We start from the raw sequence: 20096 nt of genomic DNA, 5'->3' as shown, positions 1-20096 counted from the left end.
CCTGGGTAACAAGGGTGAAACTCCGTCTCAAAAAAATAAAATAAAAAATAAAGGTATTGCATCATGGTCTGAAATCTTAAATCTACCATCCAGGAGTCATTTCACCTCTCTGAGCTTTGGTGTCTTTATGTGTAATTCAAGGATAACAACATTGATGAATTAGAATTGTTGGAGGATTATGTGAGAAAGTATAAATAAAACACTAAGCACAATGCCTAGCTCTTCATAAAGCATGCACTCAGGATCAGTTTATATTTTCTTATTATGCAGATGGCAGAAAACTATATCCAATAATTTTTTTAAATGATCATCTTCCATGGACAAGTCAGACTCAAGTCTTGTCCTTTTGCTTGACTTCCTATACACTGTTCCAGAATCTCCTGTGTAATTCCAAATGACTCAAGGATATGCTGCTGTTCTTGAGTGAAGATGGTTCCTGTGGACCTCAGGAGCCTTTTCCTAAATGCTTTACAGAGCTTGCTGTCAGACAGTCCTCCAGTTATGGGTTTGCTAGCATGATAGTTCTTCATTGTAGGAATTGTTTCTGATGAGTGACACAGGGCTGCAGAGGCCAGCTTTGGGAATGTTGTTGGTGCAACAAGGAGTGCTACAGTTTTTTTTTTTTTTTGAGACAGAGTCTCGCTCTGTTGCCCAGGCTAGAGTATGGTGGCCAGATCTCGGCTCACTGCAAGCTCCGCCTCCCGGGTTCACGCCATTCTCCTGCCTCAGCCTCCCGAGTAGCTGGGACTACAGGCGCCTGCTACCTCGCCCAGCTAGTTTTTTTTTTTTTTTTTTTTTTTTTTTTTTTTTTTAGTAGAGACGGGGTTTCACCGTGTTAGCCAGGATGGTCTCGATCTCCTGACCTCGTGATCCGCCCGCCTCAGCCTCCCAAAGTGCTGGGATTACAGGCTTGAGCCACCACGCCCGGCCAGGGGTGCTACAGTTAACATATGGAAACCAGGTCCCTGTCTTCACTTTTTTTTTTTTTTTTTTTTTTGAGACAGAGTCTCATTCTGTTGCCCAGGCTGGAGTGCAGTGGCGCAATTTCGGCTCACTGCAACTTCTGTTTCCTGGGTTCAAGCAGTTTGCCTGCCTCAGCCTCCTGAATAACTTGGATTACAGGCATGAGTCACCATGCCCAGCTAATTTTTGTATATTTTGGTAGAGACGGGGTTTTGCCATGTTGACCAGGCTAGTCTCAAATTCCTGACCTCAAATGATCCGCCTGCCTCAGGCTCCCAAAGTGCTGGGATTACAGGCATGAGCCACCATGCCGAGCCCCTGTCTTCACTTTGAGTTGGCCATACACTTCACGGAACTTGGGGATCTCACTGATGACTTCAGGTATAAGAATCAATGTGGAATCAAAGCTCGAAGAAATATAGCAATTACATTAAGCCTGGTCATTTGAGCCTCCTTTGCAGTCATATGCACTTGGACCATCATTGGCACAGCTGGGCCTGTTAAGTCAGTATTTCAAATTCCTACTAACACTTCGTGACACCATATTACTGCCATAATAAATGGAACATGTGCTGAGACATCTAAGGGTGGATAGTTTGTGCACCATAGCAGTGTTGCTGCCTGCTTTGAAAGCATTGAATCAGCTTTTGGCAGAGTAAATGTGGCTATTGTCATGAGAATCCCTGAACAGTGCAACCAGAATGTTGAGCACTGGATGATACAGATCACATTCTGGTTTTCCATATGGAGCATACTATCAGACTTAGAGGTGATGGTGAATGGCACTTCTGAGAACACATCCCTTAGAGCTGGGCAGACTGCACAGAGGACTGTTGTACAAATTCTTTTTTTTTTTTTTTTTGAGACAGAGTATTGCTCTGTCACCCAGGCTGGAGTGCAATAGCACGATCTTGGCTCACTGCAGCCTCTGCCTCCTGGGTTCAAGCGATTCTCCTGCCTCAGCCTCCCGAGTAGCTGGGATTACAGGTGCCCACCATCACGCCTGGCTAATTTTTGTATTTTTAGTAGAGATGGGATTTCACCATGTTGGCCAGGCTGGTCTTGAACTCATGACCTCAGGTGATCTGCCCGCCACAGCCTCCCAAAGTATTAGGATTACAGGTGTGAGCCACTGCACCCAGCCCATACAAATTCTTAACAGTATGAAGCCCTATCTATCCAGTAATTTTTAAACATACAATTTTGCATTGAGGACTTTCATTTAAAAAACAAAACAACAACAAAAAAATCACTGTGCAATTAAAACCTAAATAAAAATGACTGTTTTCTTTTAAAATAAAAATGTCTTTTTTTATTCAAGAGGGAAATAAAGCCGGGTGTGGTGGCTCACGTCTGTAATCCCAGCACTTTGGGAGGCTGAGGAGGGCAGATCACGAGGTCAGGAGTTCGAGACCTGCCTGGCCAACATGGTGAAACCCCATCTCTACTAAAAATACAAAAATCAGCTGGGCCTGGTTGCGGGCACCTGTAATCCCAGCTACTCGGGAGGCTGAGACAGGAGAATCGCTTGAACCCGGGAGGTGAAGGTTGCAGTGACCTGAGATCAAGCCACTGCACTCCAACCTGGGCGACACAGTGAGACTCCATTAAAAAAAAAAAAAAGAGATGGAAATAAAAGTGAACTAGCTGGGGAAAAAAGTTTTGTAATTCAAAATCATTTGTGTCTCTTCCAAGTCTCACTATTCTGTGCCCCTCTCTTCATGTTCTGACACTCCCTCCACACTCTTCTCCACTTACCTCTTCTTCCACAAGGTGCACATGCACAGACAGTGGGGGTGTGTCTTCTAAATCAGGATCTTGCCTGACCCTATGCTCAGGCCCTCAGTCTCTCTCCATCAGCTTTACCCAAAGAACCAGACCAAAGGTGACAAGTCTTATTTGTGGTGTGTGTTCTATAGTGTGTAAAATGCAAGGGCGATTCTGGGTGTACAAGGGAAGGCCAAGTAGGCCATTAACTACTTCCCCCCACAAATACTGCACACTGCCAGGCATGGCAATAACCAGGTACTGGGAATACAGACATCAGCTGGGTAGACTCCTCCTTTCCCTCAGCCATCCAGGGTCATTATTTTAAGTGATGATTACAAAGTTGTCAAATCACTCCTTCACTAATATGGCAAAAGTGTATCTCTGCATTATAAGAATGAGACAAAATTATTCTTGAGATATTTTTGTTTTCTTTTTGAGCAGGGCATCTCACTATGTTGCCCAGACTGGTCTTGAACTCCTGGGCTCAGGCAGTCTACCGTCTCAGCCACCCAGATAGCTGGGATTACAGGTACTCTCAGGTTTAACAGAAGGCTGAGAAAGGTTTTCTGTCAGGAAATCAAGGAAGGACGTGCGTTTCCTCCTCCTCTTGACAGGTGAACATTTATTCTATTTCTTTGCACTGGGATCATTCAAATAGAGCAACACTGAGCAAGCCTGAGCACCCACTGAGCACAGTGTGATGAGTTGGGGCTAACTTTTAACACTAACTACAGGTCCTGGGACTTTTATGCAGGCCCTTTGAAGTAGGGGTCGCCTGTCCTCTGTGACTTGATCAAAGGTACACAGGTGTGGCACGGTAGGGAGGCAGACAGTGGAGGGAACAGGATTCGAACCAGCCCTCCTGAAGGCCGAGTCCTGGACAAGGCATTCCAATGAGGTGGGGGCGGGGAGTGCGGCCCCCCGCCGCGGCTCGGGCTGCCCCGCAGTCCTGAGTCACAAAGGTGGTTGCCAGGCGCCACGAACAGCGGCCGCCGCTTTGGAGCGTGCGACCCTCAGGGTTCAGCAGGTGAGCCCTGGGCCCGGATGGTGGGACTGGGCCCAGGTTCCCACCGCATCGTCCTCCTCAGCCAGAACCTTCTGGTCCCCGTCCCCGGATAGAGACCCAGGAGGCCCAAGCCCTTTCTTCCGGCTTGGAGTGGGAGCCTCTCCACTCTCAGCAGCTCCAGACCCTTCGCATCTCCGTTTACAGTTCACGACCTCAGCTGCATTTTGGCGCTAACGCCCCGTTTCCCAGGTGGGGAAATCCTTGGAACGGGAAGTGGGGTGTGAAGGGGAAACCTTTTTGACCAGGAGAACCAGGTGTTCCCTATCTGGGAGCTACTAAGCAGCTTGAGCAGACTTCGTAGGTTCAAGCCCTTCTGGAGTGGTTGACTGACTTCTGGGCAGTGGGGATGGGATGAACCATCTTTAAACTTTGCGCGAAGTGGTGCGGGGACCTAGGTTTAGAAGCCCCTCATCCCATGTTGGTTCTGCCGAATATTTAGGCTGACTCCTGACCTCAAGTGATTGGCCCACCGTGGCCTCCGAAAGTGCTGTGATTGCAGGCCTGAGCCACCGCACCCTGACTTAGGCTGGACATTTGACAAAGCCTTTTACTTCTACCTCTATTTCCTCTTAGAAGATGTGGCAAAAAAAAAAGGATCCTGGGGGCAGAGTCCGGTGGCTCGCGCCTATAATCCCAGCACTTTGGGAGGCTGAGGCGGGTGGATCACGAGGTCAGGAGACTGAGACCATTCTGACTAATACGGTGAGACCCCGTCTCTACTAAAAACACAAAAAAATTAGCCGGGCGTGGTGGCGGGCGCCTGTAGTCCCAGCTACTCGGGAGGCTGAGGCAGGAGAATGGCATGAACCTGGGAGGTGGAGCTTGCAGTGAGCCGAGATTGCGCCACTGCACTCCAGCCTGGGCAACAGAGCCAGACTCCATGTCAAAAAAAAAAAAAAGAAAAGAAAGAGAAAATGATCCTGTGATTAAATACTTTTTAAAATCTCATATTATGGGATTAAAAATATGCTTGGCAGCATTTATCCTCTCTGCCCACCTTGTCATGGTGGTGTACCACGGTAGTCCCTCTCTTGGGTATGTGTTCTGAAGGTCAAGATATCAAGCACCAGAAGCCTTTCACAGGGTGTTTGGAATAGATAACTGTCCCTTGGGTGTCCCTTTCTCATTCTAAGGCCGCCCAGATATTTGAACATTTAGTACTTTGCAAAGAGCCTACATAGATCATGAGAAACATACTAGTTGCAGAAAATCAACAAATCCCCCATACTAACCATTATCAGGGGCAGGTCTTCTGGTCTGAAATGTCACCAACCATTTTTTTTTTTTTTTAATTGAGATGGAGTCTCCCTCTGTCACCCAAGCTGGAGTTCAATGGCTTGATCCCAGCTCACTGGAACCTCCGTTCAAGTGATTCTCCTGCCTCAGCCTCATGAGTACCCAGGATTACAGGTGCCCACCACCGCGCCTGGCTAATTTTTGTATTTTTAGTAGAGACGGGGTTTCACCCTGTTGGCCAGGCTGGTCTTGAACTCCTGACCTCAAGTGATCCACCTGCCTCGGCCTCCCAAAGTGCTGGGATTACAGGTGTGAGCCACTGTGCCTGGCCAACAGTTCTTTTTTTAAAATCAACTTTTCTATCTCACAAATGGTGGTGAAGATGTCAAAATTTTCACAGTATTTCTGGGGCAATTACTGGATAGGATGGGATCTGCTGCTATCTTCTGTGGGAGAAGGGGCAGAGAAATACACTTGGCTAGAAAGAAAAGGGACCCACTATGCCCACTAACAAAATAGGTACACGCTAAAAAAAGAATTAGCTTCTGAATTCAGTAAACCTTCTTGTATACTGGCAATGTTGAAGGAGAATGATAGAAAATTCTAATTTTACTTGCATAAATTTTGAGTTAGCAATATCCTCACAGCCCTTTTTAATCTTCAAAGGAAAAAGAAAATTAAGGTCTTATGGAACCAGTAGGTCTTCCACAGATGGAAAACAAACAAAACAGAAAAACAAATTTAAAAACACACCCACACCTAGAAAAACAAAAATCTTTAACAATATTTTGACTGGACTTTGGAAATGTTTCTCCTCCCAGTCTCCTACCAGCTCCTCTGAGGTGGTATATAAATAACCCAGGGGTCTGCAAGTTGCTCCCGTGTGCAGAGAAAATACAGTGGCCTTTGGGGCCAGGAGATGATCTCAGTAATGAATAGTGAAAGTTAGAGTTGTTTGAAAGGAATAGCATAAGAAATTCTCAAAATAGCCAATGCAAGAGGGCTTGTATAAATGCAGATTGCTGGGCCCCACTTGGAGTTTGTTTCTGTTGGTCTGAGGTGGGGCCCAAAAATGTGCACATCTACAAGTTTCCAAATGATGCTGAAGTTCATACTTGCAAGTTCATACATTGTACAGAGTTCATACATTGCGAACCACACAATTTTTTTTTTTTGAGACAGAGTCTTGCTCTTTCACCCAGGCTGGAGTGCAGTGGTGCAATCTTGACTCACTGCAACCTCTGCCTCCTGGGTTAAAGCGATTTTCACGCCTCAGCCTCCCCACGTAGCTGGGACTACAGGCGTACGCCACCATGCCCGGCTAATTTTTGTATTTTTAGTAGAGACAAGGTTTCACCATGTTGGCCAGGCTAGTCTGGAACTCTGATCTCAAGTGATCCGCCTGCCTCAGCCTTCCAAAGTGCTGGGATTGTAGGCATGAGCCACTGTGTCCAGCCATAAATATTTTTAAGATATGACTTTTCTGAGCTGCTTCTAATCTCAAGTAATAAGGTCTCATCATGAATTCTCAGCAGCTTCTGTCACCTCAGAACATATAGATTCTGTCATTAGCAGCTAACAACATAGCATAGGTCCTAACAGTGGACCTATATTCATTTCATTTCAGACAAATCATTTCCTCATCTATAAAATGGGTTAAGACCTACTTCCAAAGGCTTGTGAAAAAGTGTAATATAAAGTTTTAGTACACATAGCAGTTGCCAGATCAATATTTGTAATCATTCCCTACTTCCCTTTATTAGAATTACTAATACCCACGCTGGGCGCAGTGAGTCACGCCTGTAATCCCAGCACTTTGGGAGGCCAAGGCAGGTGGATCACCTGTCAGGAGTTGGAAACTAGCCTGGCCAACATGGCAAAACTCTGTCACTACTAAAAATACAGTGAGCCAAGATTGCTCCACTGCACTCCAGCCTGAGTGACAGAGCGAGACTGTCTCAAAAAAGAAAAAAAGAAAGAAAGAAAAGAATTACTAATATCCTAACACCTGTTGGAATCTATTCATGGGAACTATAGAATAAGTTTATGTCAATAGTGAGACAGAGATGGGAATTTGAAAGTCCATACCATCATGAAAAGCATGTCAGGGAAATTCCATGCTCTGATTTCCCTCCTTTAGGACTGTCAATGGCAGGATACCAGCTCTGGTCACCATGGACCCCACTGGATGAGAGTTTCCAATGGCTGCGGCACACGACACCTATACCTTCCTCCAAGCACCCCTTCAGGGCCTCTCCCTGCTTCCCACACACACCATCTGACCTTGAAGTGCAGCTGTGCTTTCAAGAGGTCACTCTAGTCCTAGACAGCCCATTCCTGGAATCTGGAGTGAGTCCCAAGTTACCCTGTCACACATCAGAATTGCGAACAATGAACAACAAAGGACTGGTCAGGAAGCCCCAGCCCATCCGCCTCAGTGGAGTAGATTCTGTCTTTGGCAGGGTTATCACAGCTCAGCCACCAAAATGGACCGGGACTTTCAGAGTTTCAGACAAGTCAGCCTTTTGCAAAATCATTAGCAGGGAGCACCAGTGGCCCATTGGACTGAAGGAGCCTCAGATTCAGATGACAGTGACTATGTGCAAACAGATGCTGCGCTCTATCCTCTTGCTGTATGCAACTTACAAAAAGTGCACCTTTGCCTTGCAGCACTCCAAGTAAAGGGTCCTCATTTGATCCCCATTTCTTCACACCATGCCCTTTGGCATGTAACTGAAGCTTACAGAAACCTGTCCATGTAAATGAAACTGTGTCATTGCCCCAGCCATCTTGCTTTTGTTTCAAGCAGTGATGATTCAGGAGCCCCTTTCATCCCTTCCCCTCCAAAAAGGACCAATGATAGAGAACAAGGAAAAACATTCCCATTGTAAGGTTGAACCATTTAGAGTCAAACTAGCATTGACATGTACATGTGATAACCATTAAACAAATGATATAAACCAATGAGCCTAGTGTGAACTCACATAAACACCTAAGATCACAATGAATTGGGGGAAAAAGGGGTGTAGAGGAGAAAGATATGGATTTCATGTACCAGGGGATGTCAAAAATCTATATATAGGTCAAGGATTAGTTTAAAACCTCCCCCAACCAAAACAATGAAAATAAGAAAAAAACCCTAACTAACCACACCCTAATACCATGGGAGTGTACAAAAGTGGGTAGAAATATACTGATATTAAACAATACGTACAGCCTGGCAAGAAAGATCTTGGTAGCACTGAACGAAGCTAGGCTTTCTGGTAGGGTACATGGAACTCATGACTCTCCATTTTAGCTGAAATGTACTCCTAATGTTCTATTTCTAATAAACTACAAGTAATTTTGTAGCATTTTTTTGTTTTTTTCTGTCATCCCAGCTGGACTACAATAGCATGGTCTTGGCTCACTGCAGCCTCAAACTCCCAGGCTCAAGGGATCCTCCCGCCTCAGCCTCCTGAGTAGCTGGGACTACAGGTGTGGGCCACCATATCTGGCTTTTTTTTTTTGAGATGGAGTTTTGCTCTTGTTGCCCAGGCTGGAGTGCAATGGCACGATCTCAGCTCACTGCAACCTCTGCCTCCCAGGTTCAAGCGATTCTCTTGCCTCAGCCTTCCTAGTAGCTGGGATTACAGGCATGTGCCATCATGCCCAGCTACTTTTGTATTTTTAGTAGAGACGGGGTTTCTCCAGGCTGGTCAGGCTGGTCTTGAACTCCTGATCTCAGGTAATCTGCCCGCTTTGGCCTCCCAAAGTGCTGGAATTACAGGCATGAGTCACTAATTTTTCTATTTTTTTTTTTTTTTTTTTTTTTTTAGTAAAGATGGAGTTTCGCCACGTTGCCCAAGCTGGTCTCAAACTCCTGGGCTCAAGCAATCCCCTGGCCTCAGCCTCCAAAAGTGTTGGGATTACAGGCATGAACCACTGCACCTGGCCTTTGTAGCATTCTTATAACTAGGTTGGCCAGGCGCGGTGGCTCAAGCCTGTAATCCCAGCACTTTGGGAGGCCGAGACGGGCAGATCACAAGGTCAGGAGATCGAGACCATCCTGGCTAACACAGTGAAACCCCGTCTCTACTAAAAAATGCAAAAAAACTAGCCGGGCGGGTTGGCGGGCGCCTGTAGTCCCAGCTACTTGGGAGGCTGAGGTAGGAGAATGGCGTAAACCCGGGAGGCGGAGCTTGCAGTGAGCTGAGATCCGGCCACTGCACCCCAGCCTGGGCAATAGAGCAAGACTCCATCTCAAAAAAAAAAAAAAAAAAAAATTAACTAGGTTAGGTATAACTCAGAATATGGAAATAAACATTATATATACAAAGTTAACACGAGTTTGATGCTGCTTTTTTATTTTATTTTGGTCTTTTTTTTTTTTTTGAGACAGAGTCTTGCTGTGTTGCCCAGGCTGGAGTGCAGTGGCACGATGTTGGCTCACTGCAAGCTCCACCTCCCAGGTTCAAGCGATTCTCCTGCCTCAGCCTTCTGAGTAGCTGGGACTAAAGGTGCCCACCACCATGCCCGGCGAATTTTTTGTATTTTTTAGTAGAGATGGGGTTTCACTGTGTTAGCCAGGATGGTCTCGATCTCCTGACCTCGTGATCCACCCTCCTCAGCCTCCCAAAATGCTAGGATTACAGGTGTGAGCCATGCGCCCGGCCTTTATTTTGGTCTTATACTATCACACCAATCAAAAAAATTTAAAAAGCAGCCAAAACATTCCTTTTGACTTTCTTTGGGCATTGACAAGAAGTTTAAGTCGACCAGGCATGGTGACTCACGCCTATAATCACACCACTTTGGGAGGCCGAGGCGGGTGGATCACGAGGTCAGGAGTTCAAGACCAGCCTGGCCAATATGGTGAAACCCTGTCTCTACTAAAAAAATACAAAGATTAACCAGGCATGGTGGTGTGCACCTGCAGTCCCAGCTATGCAGGAGGCTGAGACAGGAGAATCACTTGAACCTGGGAGGCGGAGGTTGCAGTGAGCTGAGATCGTGCCACTGCACTCCAGCCTGGGTGACAGAGTGAGATTCCGTTTCAAAAAAAAAAAAAAAGAAGATCATCAAGATCAAGTCAATCCTCCAGAAAGACCAGATATATCTCATTTCAAATGAAATTGGTTCTTATAATAGGAGACATTTCTTTTTTTTTTTTTGAGATGGAGTCTCGCTCTGTCTCCCAGGCTGGAGTGCAGTGGTGCGATCTCGGCTCACTGCAAGCTTCGCCTCCCGGGTTCTTGCCATTCTCCTGCCTCAGCCTCCCAAGTAGCTGGGACTACAGGCGCCCGCCACCACACCCGACTAATTTTTTGTATTTTTAGTAGAGATGGGGTTTCACCGTGTTAGCCAGGATGGTCTCGATCTCCTGACCTTGTGATCCGCCTGTCTCGGCCTCCCAAAGTGCTGGGATTACAGGCATGAGCCACTGCACCCGGCCAGGAGACATGATTTTAATCGGCAGAACTATGTTAGCACCAGTCTCCATAATTTCTCTGCACAAATCTCAATTCAATTCCACCTAATCCTTGAATAATGAAGCAAATCCAGAAAGATAAATGAGGCAGCTGAAGCAGAACTTAGAAGAGAATTTATTTGTAAAATTGGTACAAGCCTAAGTTCTAGAATAAATCAGTTTCAAAACTAGCTCCCAAAGTCCAGAATCATGACTCAGAGATTTTACTCTGCAGTGTAGCACAGCTAGGTTTATCCAAACCAATAAATAATGCTACATTAGAATCCTGAGCCAGGGACTGTGATGATGTTAGATAATCCATGATGTCCACAAGTTAATAAAGCCCCCACTTTAAGAACAAAAGATGGCCGGGTGTGGTGCCTCATGCCTGTAATCCCAGCACTTTGGGAGGCTGAGGCAGGTGGATCATGAGTTCAGGAGATCGAGACCATCTGGCCAACATGGTGAAACCCTGTGTCTACTAAAAATACAAAAATTAGCCGGGCATGGTGGCGTGTTCCTGTAGTCCCAGCTACTCAGGAGGCTGAGGCATGATAATCGTTTGAACCTAGGAGGTGGAGGTTGCAGTGAGCCGAGATTACGCCACTGCACTCCAGCCTGGGCGACACAGTGAGACTCTGTCTTAGGAAAAAAAAAAAAAATAGAGGAACAAAAAAAGGATCCTTCCAGTAAGAAAGGTAAACAGCGGATTTCAAACTCTTAACACAAAATGATCAGTGGCTGGCAGAGACACAGAAGCGGGCAACAATCTGTCTGGGGTCTAATCAGAGTCATCATAACTCTCATCACTGTCTTGCTCCTTTTCTCCAGCACTTACTTCGTCTTCTTCACCATCCTAAGGGGCAAAGAATAAATAAGTATTTTAGGTTACTGCTCTGGGTGACCTCTGGAATACAGTTCCTAGAGGATACACAACTGTACTACTGTCACTGTTAAAACTTTTATTTATTTTTTTAAAGGAGTCTTGCTCTGTTGCCAGGCTGGAATGCAGTGGCGTGATCTCAGCTCACTGCAACCTCCGCCTCCCAGGTTCAAGCGATTCCCCTGCCTCAGCCTCCCAAGTAGCTGGGATTACAGGCATTCACCACCACGCCCGGCTGATTTTTGTATTTTGGTAGAGATGGGGTTTCGCCACGTTGGCTAGGCTGGTCTCAAACTCCTGACCTCAGGTGATCCGCCTGCCTCAGCCTCCCAAAGGGCTGGGATTACAGGCCTGAGCCATCGCACCCAGCCCAATTTGCATAATTTTAAACAAGCCATGGTCCTCCAGCTCTACTTCATGTGTATGACATAGGAACAAAGAGGGCATTCAATATAGAATGAAATATTTATTACAAGTGGTGCTATGGCAGTGCACGGTGGCTCATGCCTATAATCCCAACACTTTGGGAGGCTGAGGTGGATGGATCATCTGAGGTCAGGAGTTCGAGACCAGCCTGCTCAACATGGTGAAACCCTGTCTCTACTAAATATACAAAAACTAGCCAGGCATGGTGGCAGTCACCTGTAATCCCAGCTACTTGGGAGGCTGAGGCAGGAGAATTGCTTGAACCTGGGAGACAGATTGCAGTGAGCCGAGACTGCACCACTGCACCTCAGCCTGGGCGACAGAGGGAGACTCTGTCTCAAAAAAAGAAGTGCTGTGCTGGTGTATCTCAACAGGAATCCAGTACAAAATTCTGTTCTGTCTGGCTTACAATTCTAGTATGAGAGATTTGCTTAGGGGAAAGTACCAAACTAATAGGATACTGTCTGCCTCAAATTCTCTGAGAAAAAGGTGGAAGGGGTATATTATACAAATAAAACTGTGGACCATGTAAATAAAAGAACTTTTTAAATTTGAGACAGGGTCTGTCATCCAGGCTGGAGTGTGATGATGGCTCACTGCAGCCTCCACCTCCTGGGCTTCAGCAACCTTCTCACCTCAGCCTCCTGAGTAGCAGGGACCATAGGCATGCGTCACTATGCCTGGCTAGCTCAAAAAAATTTTTTTTGTAAAGATGGGGTCTCAAGCTGGTCTTGAAATCCTGGGCTTAAGCAGTCCTCCCACCTTAGCCTCACAAAGTGCTATGATTACAGGTGTGAGCCACCCTACCAGGCCAGACTTTTCATACTAAATGATCTTTCTGGATCAGACTCAAACTGCATTACAGACAGAGGCCCCACAGCAGGGGTTCTTAAATCTGAGATTTTGGTGTCTATAACCTACCTGAATTGTGACAAAATTTTATAAATGTACGCTTTTTTTTTTTTTTTTTTTTTTTGAGACGGAGTCTCGTTCTGTTGCCCAGGCTAGAGTGCAGTAGCGGGATCTCAGCTCACCACAACCTCCACCTCCCAGGTTCAAGTGATTCTCCTGCCTTAGCCTCCCAAGTAGCTGAGACTACAAGTGCGTGCCACCACACCCAGCTAATTTTTGTATTTTTAGTAGAGATGGGGTTTCACTATGTTGGCCAGGCCGGTCTTGAACTCCTGACCTTGTGACCTGCCTACCTCGGCCTCCCAAAGTGCTGGGATTACAGGCGTGAGCCACCACACCTGTGCTTATTTTTCATTTTTTTGTGGAGATAGGGTCTTGTTATGTTGTGCAGCTTGGTCTTGAGCTCCCGGGCTCAAGCAATTCTCCTACCTTGGCCTCACAAAGTGCTAGGATTACAAGCATGAGTCACTGCGCCAGCCATGTATACATTTTTATTTAGCTTTCTTCAAATTCTCAAAAGCATCTGTACCACAAAAAAGAGTAAGAACTTCTATTTTTATTTCAGTTCTCTAAGGTGGCAGCTTCTGACTCTGTGCTTTGGCTTTCACCAAATGCTTTCACATTTCTATTTTCGTATGTTTCAAATGTGTTTAAATGGTTTAACTCATTCTTTTCAACACTCAGAAAATACTTCGATGACTTCTCCCTTCTAAAATGATTTCAGATATGGATTCATGGAAAATGAAAGGCTATAATGCAGAGAATTGTCAACTCTATAACAAATGCCACAACTCGAGATACTCAGTAGCGATTCTAAGATTGTGTGGTTGTTTTTTCTGGGTCCCAAAAAATTATATAAGCACAGAAGGTGTTATGGAGGGAATGGAAATGGGCATAGAAGTACTTGACAATAAACATAAGTAGGCAAAGTTCTGCTCCACCAACTCAGAACAATTAACAAAATGCAACCATCAGTGCCTGACTCTGGTGCCTTTTGCAGAGATACCTCAGTGGCTTTGCTCTTGGAGGCCTGGGATGACATGTCATCCTCACTCTCATCTGCTGTGCTCTCCTGGGAATTTTGGGACTTAATCTCTTCACCCTAAATGTGAATGGACCAAGAAAATTGTGGGTTATAATGACCACATTTAGGGTAATAGGGGAGAAGGTTGAGTTTACAGGCAATACAAAGGAAGATATTCTAGCCATTCAAAACACGGTCAAACATGGATACCAACTTGTGATTCAGCACCTAGAGGAGGGATACTCAACTCCAGGTTTCCGAGATGTCTGTGGCTCTGATACAAAAAGTAATGTAACAAAAGGTTCATCTTGGTATGCTAGCATCACACTACATTTTAAAAGGCTAGATTGTATTGGTGACTCTAAGTTGATGCTGAACATGGTTCTAAAATTTCCCAAATACCTTAAAGTATATAAGCACCATTACACCAACTACGAAAGGCCATGCAGAGGCTAAAGGACAGTACAGTGAAGTGTTTTTTGTTTTTTTTGTTTTGTTTTTTTTGAGACAGAGTCTTGCTCTGTCACCCAGGCTGGAGTGCAGTGGCCTGATCTCCGCTCACTGCAAGCTCCGCCTCCCAGGTTCACGCCATTCTCCTGCCTCAGCCTCCCAAGTAGCTGGGACTACAGGCGCCCGCCACCTCGCCCGGCTAGTTTTTTGTGTTTTTTAGTAGAGCCGGGGTTTCACTGTGTTAGCCAGGATGGTCTCAATCTCCTGACCTCGTGATCCGCCCATCTCGGCCTCCCAAAGTGCTGGGATTACAGGCGTGAGCCACCGCGCCCGGCCCAGTGAAGTGTTTAAGAGCATCAAGTCTGAATTTAGGACTGTTTGGACTCAAACCGTGGCTCCACTCACTTACTGTTGAATGACATTAGGTAAATTACTTAACTTCTTTGAGTTTCAATTTTTACGAAGAAACAATAGTATCTGCCTCATAAGGTTGATGTGAAGAAAGGAAGTTAATTCTCTGTGGTGCTATTTTATATATTTCATATATAAATGACTATAAGACTCAGATATTTTAAGCATGAAAGAAAAGGGCTTATACTACCCTATCTGAAAAATGTTGTAACTCCAAAGTAGTATTATAAACAACACAAGATTTCAGCTAATCAGACAATTAAAAAACCTTATAAATGCTCATTAGTTAAAATTAGAGATTAATTTATAATTTCCGGAATAAGACAGATTGGCTTAGTATAACTAAACAAAAGAAATGTTTGTCCCTATACAAAAATGTTATTATGAATCTACCCTCAGTGGGGCTTAAAGGAGCCCCTCTGGCTGTGGAGAGAGGTTTGTACTGGTCTGACTCCTTTATGTCTGAGGCATTGTTTATATCAATGGCATGTTTTGGTGCCTTGCTGCCTAAGATGAGGGGTATAGCCTGTGACTAGGGCCCATGAGCAACATACCATAACTTTAAGAGTTCAACAGTCACAGACTTAAGAGAAAAGTAGCCTTACTGAGAGACCAGGGCTTAGGTGAACTGCCTTACATGCCATCTGATGCTGTCACAAAGAATAAGATTGGAGAATTATCACTAGCAGGATCCAAGGCTTACCTGCAAGTCCCGGTTTTTTAGATTGCCCAGCCAGAAAGCCTCTCTACAATTGTTGAGGGTGAGCATAGCTTTGACTCTGCAAACTAACAGTTCCAGGGTCTTTTTGAGCAGAGGCACATGTTGTGTGAGTCTCGTGTCCTGGTGAATCTGAATGGAGATAAATAACATCCATCTTTTGTGAGTTTATCATCATGCCTTCATATTTCTTATAGAAACCTTTGAATACTGAATAAGGATACAAGCCCCGCCAATATGAACCAACAGTATGTTCCATCGAACAGGAATAGCTTGGCAGAGTAATCCAAAGACAATGGCAGCTAAATAATTCAAAGCCTAGAAGACATACCACTACCACCTCTGGTTCCTCTTCATAACCTCTTGCTGGCTGATCATCAATGAATTTACCTAAAATATTCTTGAATATATATTTTACTGATATTAAACAATAGAGTAGCCCTATTTAGCTAAGAGAATTCCTTAAAAATTCACTGTGCAGCCGTGAAGTGGAACTTGCAGTGAGCAGAGATTGCACCACTGCACTCCAGCCTGGGCTACAAAGCGAGACTTCATCTCAAAAAAAAAAAAAAAAAAAAAATTCACTCTTCAGGACCTTACACATTTAGAACCAGAAGAGGAAGTAAGTAACAGAAACTGGACTCAAGAATCATTTGGTTTGCCAGCGACTGCAGAACTCTAGGGTTCTATGTTCATTCAGACAAAACATGACAATACCTCATTAACTATAAGAAGGCTTCAAGTGGAAAAATCCTTTAATGCTAAGATGTTCTCATAAGACACAGATGCATTCCTTGAAAGTAAGTAGCACAGATGAAAGCCTCTACAGATGGCTGCTTTAGAGCCACCTCCTGTCTCCTGCAGGATCATCACTTACATCACAGTCCTGTCGCCTAGGGGACTTTGCAGAAGTAAACATATACCAGCATTCTATTCCTCTCACCCAAGAAGTTTCTAGAGGAAAAAGAGCTTTGGAGTTTGAATCATATTTCAGATGCAGAGATTCCCCTCTAGAGGACTGCCCGATCTGAAGCAGCAACTAAGGATTTGCTCTGAATAAACTGCCTTTGGACAGACACAGTCCCAGATATAAATGAAGGACAGCAGCCCATGGATCTCCCAATAGCAACTGCAGATTAAGCCAACAGGCAGGCTGCTGATAGGATCTGCTTCCCTTCTTACCTTGGAATGCCCACACAGGTGATGAAGCAGCCTTGTGTCCAACTGGAAGGTTTCCAGTAAGCTCAGAACATCTTCCTATAACCAATAAGTTTATAAATACTCTATGAAATGTACTGATTTCATTTTAGATTCAGTATACCCTTGGAATCAAAAGCTCCAAAGAGGATAAACTCTGCAGGTTCCAGCCTATGCTGATAATCATCTTAATTTGCCTCTCAAATAGGAGGAATAGCAGCTACCGCTTATTCTCAACTCTCCCATTTCTGTCCCTTGTATAAATCTGAGAGTTATAAGACCTGCATTTTAGTTTTACATAGGTTACCATGTCTCAGTTTTCCCATCTGCAACATTAGGATAAAATACCACCTTCCTTTTCTCTTTCAGGGCTATGAGGGACCAACCAAATATGGTGAGTGGTTTGTTCAACTTGCTAAGTATGTATAGGAAATAATCTGATTCTATCCTTACTTCATCACTCTAGCCCTGGGTGCCATTGGCTAAAAAACTGTCAAGAATGTTCATTACCACAGCAAAGGGTTTTATGACACAAAGGAACTTTTTTTTTTTTAATCATTTCTGAGTATACCTACAGAAGCATAAAGGAATAAGCAAATGACACACTGATACATGAGGACCTGAGAGTGCAGTAGCACAATAAAATCAAGCTAAAAGGAAAACCACTGTCGGATCTGGAGAAGAAGTAGAAAGGTGGGTTTGATCCAGAGTGGGTCTGAGGAGTTCAGCCTACTTTGGAATATTCAGTCCTATTTGGGGATCTCTGGCTATAACTGAAGTGGATCAGAGGAACCCAGGTAGAATACTCCAGCCTCACCCAGGAGTCACCATGGACATAACTTCTGAGCAACTCTTCGGTGCATATCTTTGTTCTCTGCTCTTAGCTCTTTTTTTTTTTTTTTTGAGACGGAGTCTCGCTCTGTCGCCCAGGCTGGAGTGCAGTGGCCAGATCTCAGCTCACTGCAAGCTCTGCCTCCCGGGTTCACGCCATTCTCCTGCCTCAGCCTCCCGAGTAGTTGGGACTACAGGCGCCCGCCACCGCGCCCGGCTAGTTTTTCTGTATTTTTTAGTAGAGACGGGGTTTCACCGTGTTAGCCAGGATGGTCTCGATCTCCTGACCTCGTGATCCGCCCGTCTCGGCCTCCCAAAGTGCTGGGATTACAGGCTTGAGCCACCGTGCCCGGCCCTGCTCTTAGCTCTTACCCGGTGTTTTCTAAAACTGAAGTCTAGGAGCGGCATACATTGCTTCAGAAATGCTTCCACAAAGAGACGTCCGTACTGAAGAAGAGAGACACACTGTTATCTCTAGCTGAGGTATCTCACTGAAAGGCCCCTTTCTGAGGCAGAATAGCCTCATTCTGCCCAAGGGTTTTATTTTCTTATTTATATATATAAAAAACAAATTGGGAATGGTCCAAAAGGTTTATTTGGAGAATGTAACTTAACACAAAAATCAAATAGGCCTGTTAACTAAGCCCCAGAATTAGGCAGACTTACCTACCACAGATACAGTGGATGGAAAGGGAACTTGCTCAGCTTAGGAGTGAGAGCATAGAGGAGTAGAGGGGAGCTGTATCTGAGGATAACTTACTCCCAAGAGGGAAAAACTGGGTAAAGCTGAGGAAGCATATGACCAATTTCTAAACTTCCCAATCAGATAAATCACTCCTCTTTCCAACTCGTCCAGCTCCCACACTGTGCAAGGGTGGAGTAAAAAGGGAGAGAGTGACCAGCAGATAACAAGAATGGGGCACCATCCACTTGGAAGGAAACTTCAGGAGTGGGGAAGTAGCATTCTCCCCATAACATTCCGACTGGACTTCCCATCAAATCTAGGGCTAATACAGGCTATTCCCATGAAAGAGAAGTTTGGCAATTCTCAGTATATCAGATCCCACATTTGTAAGGCCACCACATAGACTTTAAAGAAGAATCATCTACTCCTTCCTCCCTTTTGCCTGGTAAGGAATGGCAGGGAAGGTAACTACTGCTCCTAAACTCAACTGCCCTGAAGCCATTCCTCCTAGTACTAAGATTCTTACCGAAAGTTTTCAAATTCATAGGAAAACTGGCTTCTCCAATCATCCAACTAGGGTGGGAAAATGTATCCATTGCCTTCCCTAAACTGGCACAGATTCTGGAAACTCTGGCTTGTGGGCAAGAAACTGAGCAATTTATCTTAGCTGAGGTCCTCTCTAGAGTGATCCATAGGAAGAATATGAAACAGGGCCCAGTAAATCTCTCACCTTCAAACATACATGCAGAACAGGATGACTGTCAAATACCTGGAGAGGTGAAAGACAAGAAACCAAGGCTGAGATCTGCTCCTTTGAGCACTCCAGCCTCTTTCCCACTGCGCAAAACACAGCTTTGGGTTCTGTAGAGAATACTAAAATGGAGGAATGTCAGCATTTAAATTAATATTACAAAGCAGCATAAAGTAATTATCACAACTGGAGTTCAAGAAAAGGAAGAGAAAAGCAAAGAGAAATAAACTGATTCCAACTGGAAGTGTTCAGAAGATGGCATTATTAGAGGTCCAAAACCTTGATCTGAAGACTTAAGAAAGACTGGATGAGGCTGGGCATGCTGGCTCATGTCTGATATCCCAGCATTTTGGGAAGCGGAGGCTGGTGTATCACTTGAGCCCAGGAGTTTGAGGCCAGCCTGGGTAACACAATGAGACCCTGTTTCTATAAAAAATAGAAAAATTAGCTGGGCATGGTGGCATGTGCCTGTAGTCCCAGCTACTCCAGAGGCTTAAGTGGGAAGATTCTTGAGTCTAGGAGATTGAGGCTGCAGTGAGCTGTGATCACCCTACTGCATTCCAGCCTGGACAACAGAGTGAGATCCTGCCTCAAAACAAAAACAAAAACAAAAAGACATGAAAGAGATGGAAAGGAGAGGCAAGGACATTCTAGGCTAGGGGAACAAGCTGAGCAAAACCACAATGGAGTCGGTGAGAGTACAGTGTGTTTAAAGGAGAACGAGGGCTTTCAGGGTTAGAAGAGGGAATGTGTGCTCAGATCACAGAGGACCCAAGGCAAGGTGAAAAAGTGAAGAAATTACAGATGGAAGGAGTCATTAAATAGTATTGTGGCATAAGTAGAAGGAAGAAAGGAAGAGGCAAAAAAAAAAAATGCCTAGTGAGAAAAAGGGTTATCCAGGACGGGTATGGGGACAAAGGAAGAAGACAATTCAGGGAGAGCAGGCCCCAAGGAAGAGTGGGAAAAGGAGCAAGGACAGTCCATTTTGGAAGCCAGGACACTTGGTTTCTGCAGTTATTTGGTGAGATGGGTCAAGGAGCCTCCATACTCACCTTTATCAAGTTGATGAGGATACTGAAGTCTCGAACAGCCATGTTCCAGTAGAGGAGCTTCTCTTCATGAATCTGGGGCAGCCAAATATATGGGCACCTCTGAGTCATAGCCAGATACTTCCCTTAGTATATTCCCACTAAGATATAGTTCTTGAATTACTAGCTATACAGATATTTAAGCCAATTATCTTTCCCAAGAGATGTAGCAACCAGTGCATCCACAAGATGGCTCTGAGGCCTGCGCATGTTGTGGTAACATTAGAACACCTCAT

General features: G+C 45.0%; 2 protein-coding genes across 31 annotated transcripts in view; one reads left to right on the top strand and one right to left on the bottom strand.

The window, feature by feature from the left end:
• Positions 1–3772: 3772 nt before the first annotated feature.
• Positions 3773–8023, top strand: FANCD2OS (FANCD2 opposite strand). The gene is given in 2 exon segments (NM_001194342.2): positions 3773–3988; positions 7176–8023. A coding segment is annotated over 1 exon segment (534 nt). The 5' UTR covers positions 3773–3988; positions 7176–7183; the 3' UTR covers positions 7718–8023.
• A 2574-nt stretch (positions 8024–10597) lies between these two features.
• The window catches only part of FANCD2 (FA complementation group D2), a 77130-nt gene continuing 67631 nt past the window's right edge, over positions 10598–20096 (bottom strand). For 16 of the 30 annotated variants that reach the window (XM_077993411.1, XM_077993416.1, XM_077993410.1 and 13 more), the window contains 6 exons: positions 19825–19923; positions 18752–18790; positions 17709–17783; positions 16491–16565; positions 15294–15440; positions 13510–13807 (listed from right to left, as the gene is read on the bottom strand). In XM_077993411.1, coding sequence (XP_077849537.1) covers positions 13577–13807; positions 15294–15440; positions 16491–16565; positions 17709–17783; positions 18752–18790; positions 19825–19923 — 666 coding nt within the window. In that variant the 3' untranslated portion in view covers positions 13510–13576. Of the gene's footprint in view, positions 11341–13509; positions 13808–15293; positions 15441–16490; positions 16566–17708; positions 17784–18751; positions 18791–19824; positions 19924–20096 lie in introns of those variants that run through there. The other 14 variants (XM_028844427.2, XM_077993418.1, XM_028844424.2 and 11 more) reach the window with 3 other exon arrangements.

The sequence above is a fragment of the Macaca mulatta genome, chromosome 2 (genome assembly GCF_049350105.2).
Source record: "Macaca mulatta isolate MMU2019108-1 chromosome 2, T2T-MMU8v2.0, whole genome shotgun sequence".
In the NCBI taxonomy this organism is placed as follows: Eukaryota; Metazoa; Chordata; class Mammalia; order Primates; family Cercopithecidae; genus Macaca; species Macaca mulatta.
Note: the sequence above shows the minus strand (reverse complement) of the source record. Positions and strands in the feature narration are given on the sequence as shown.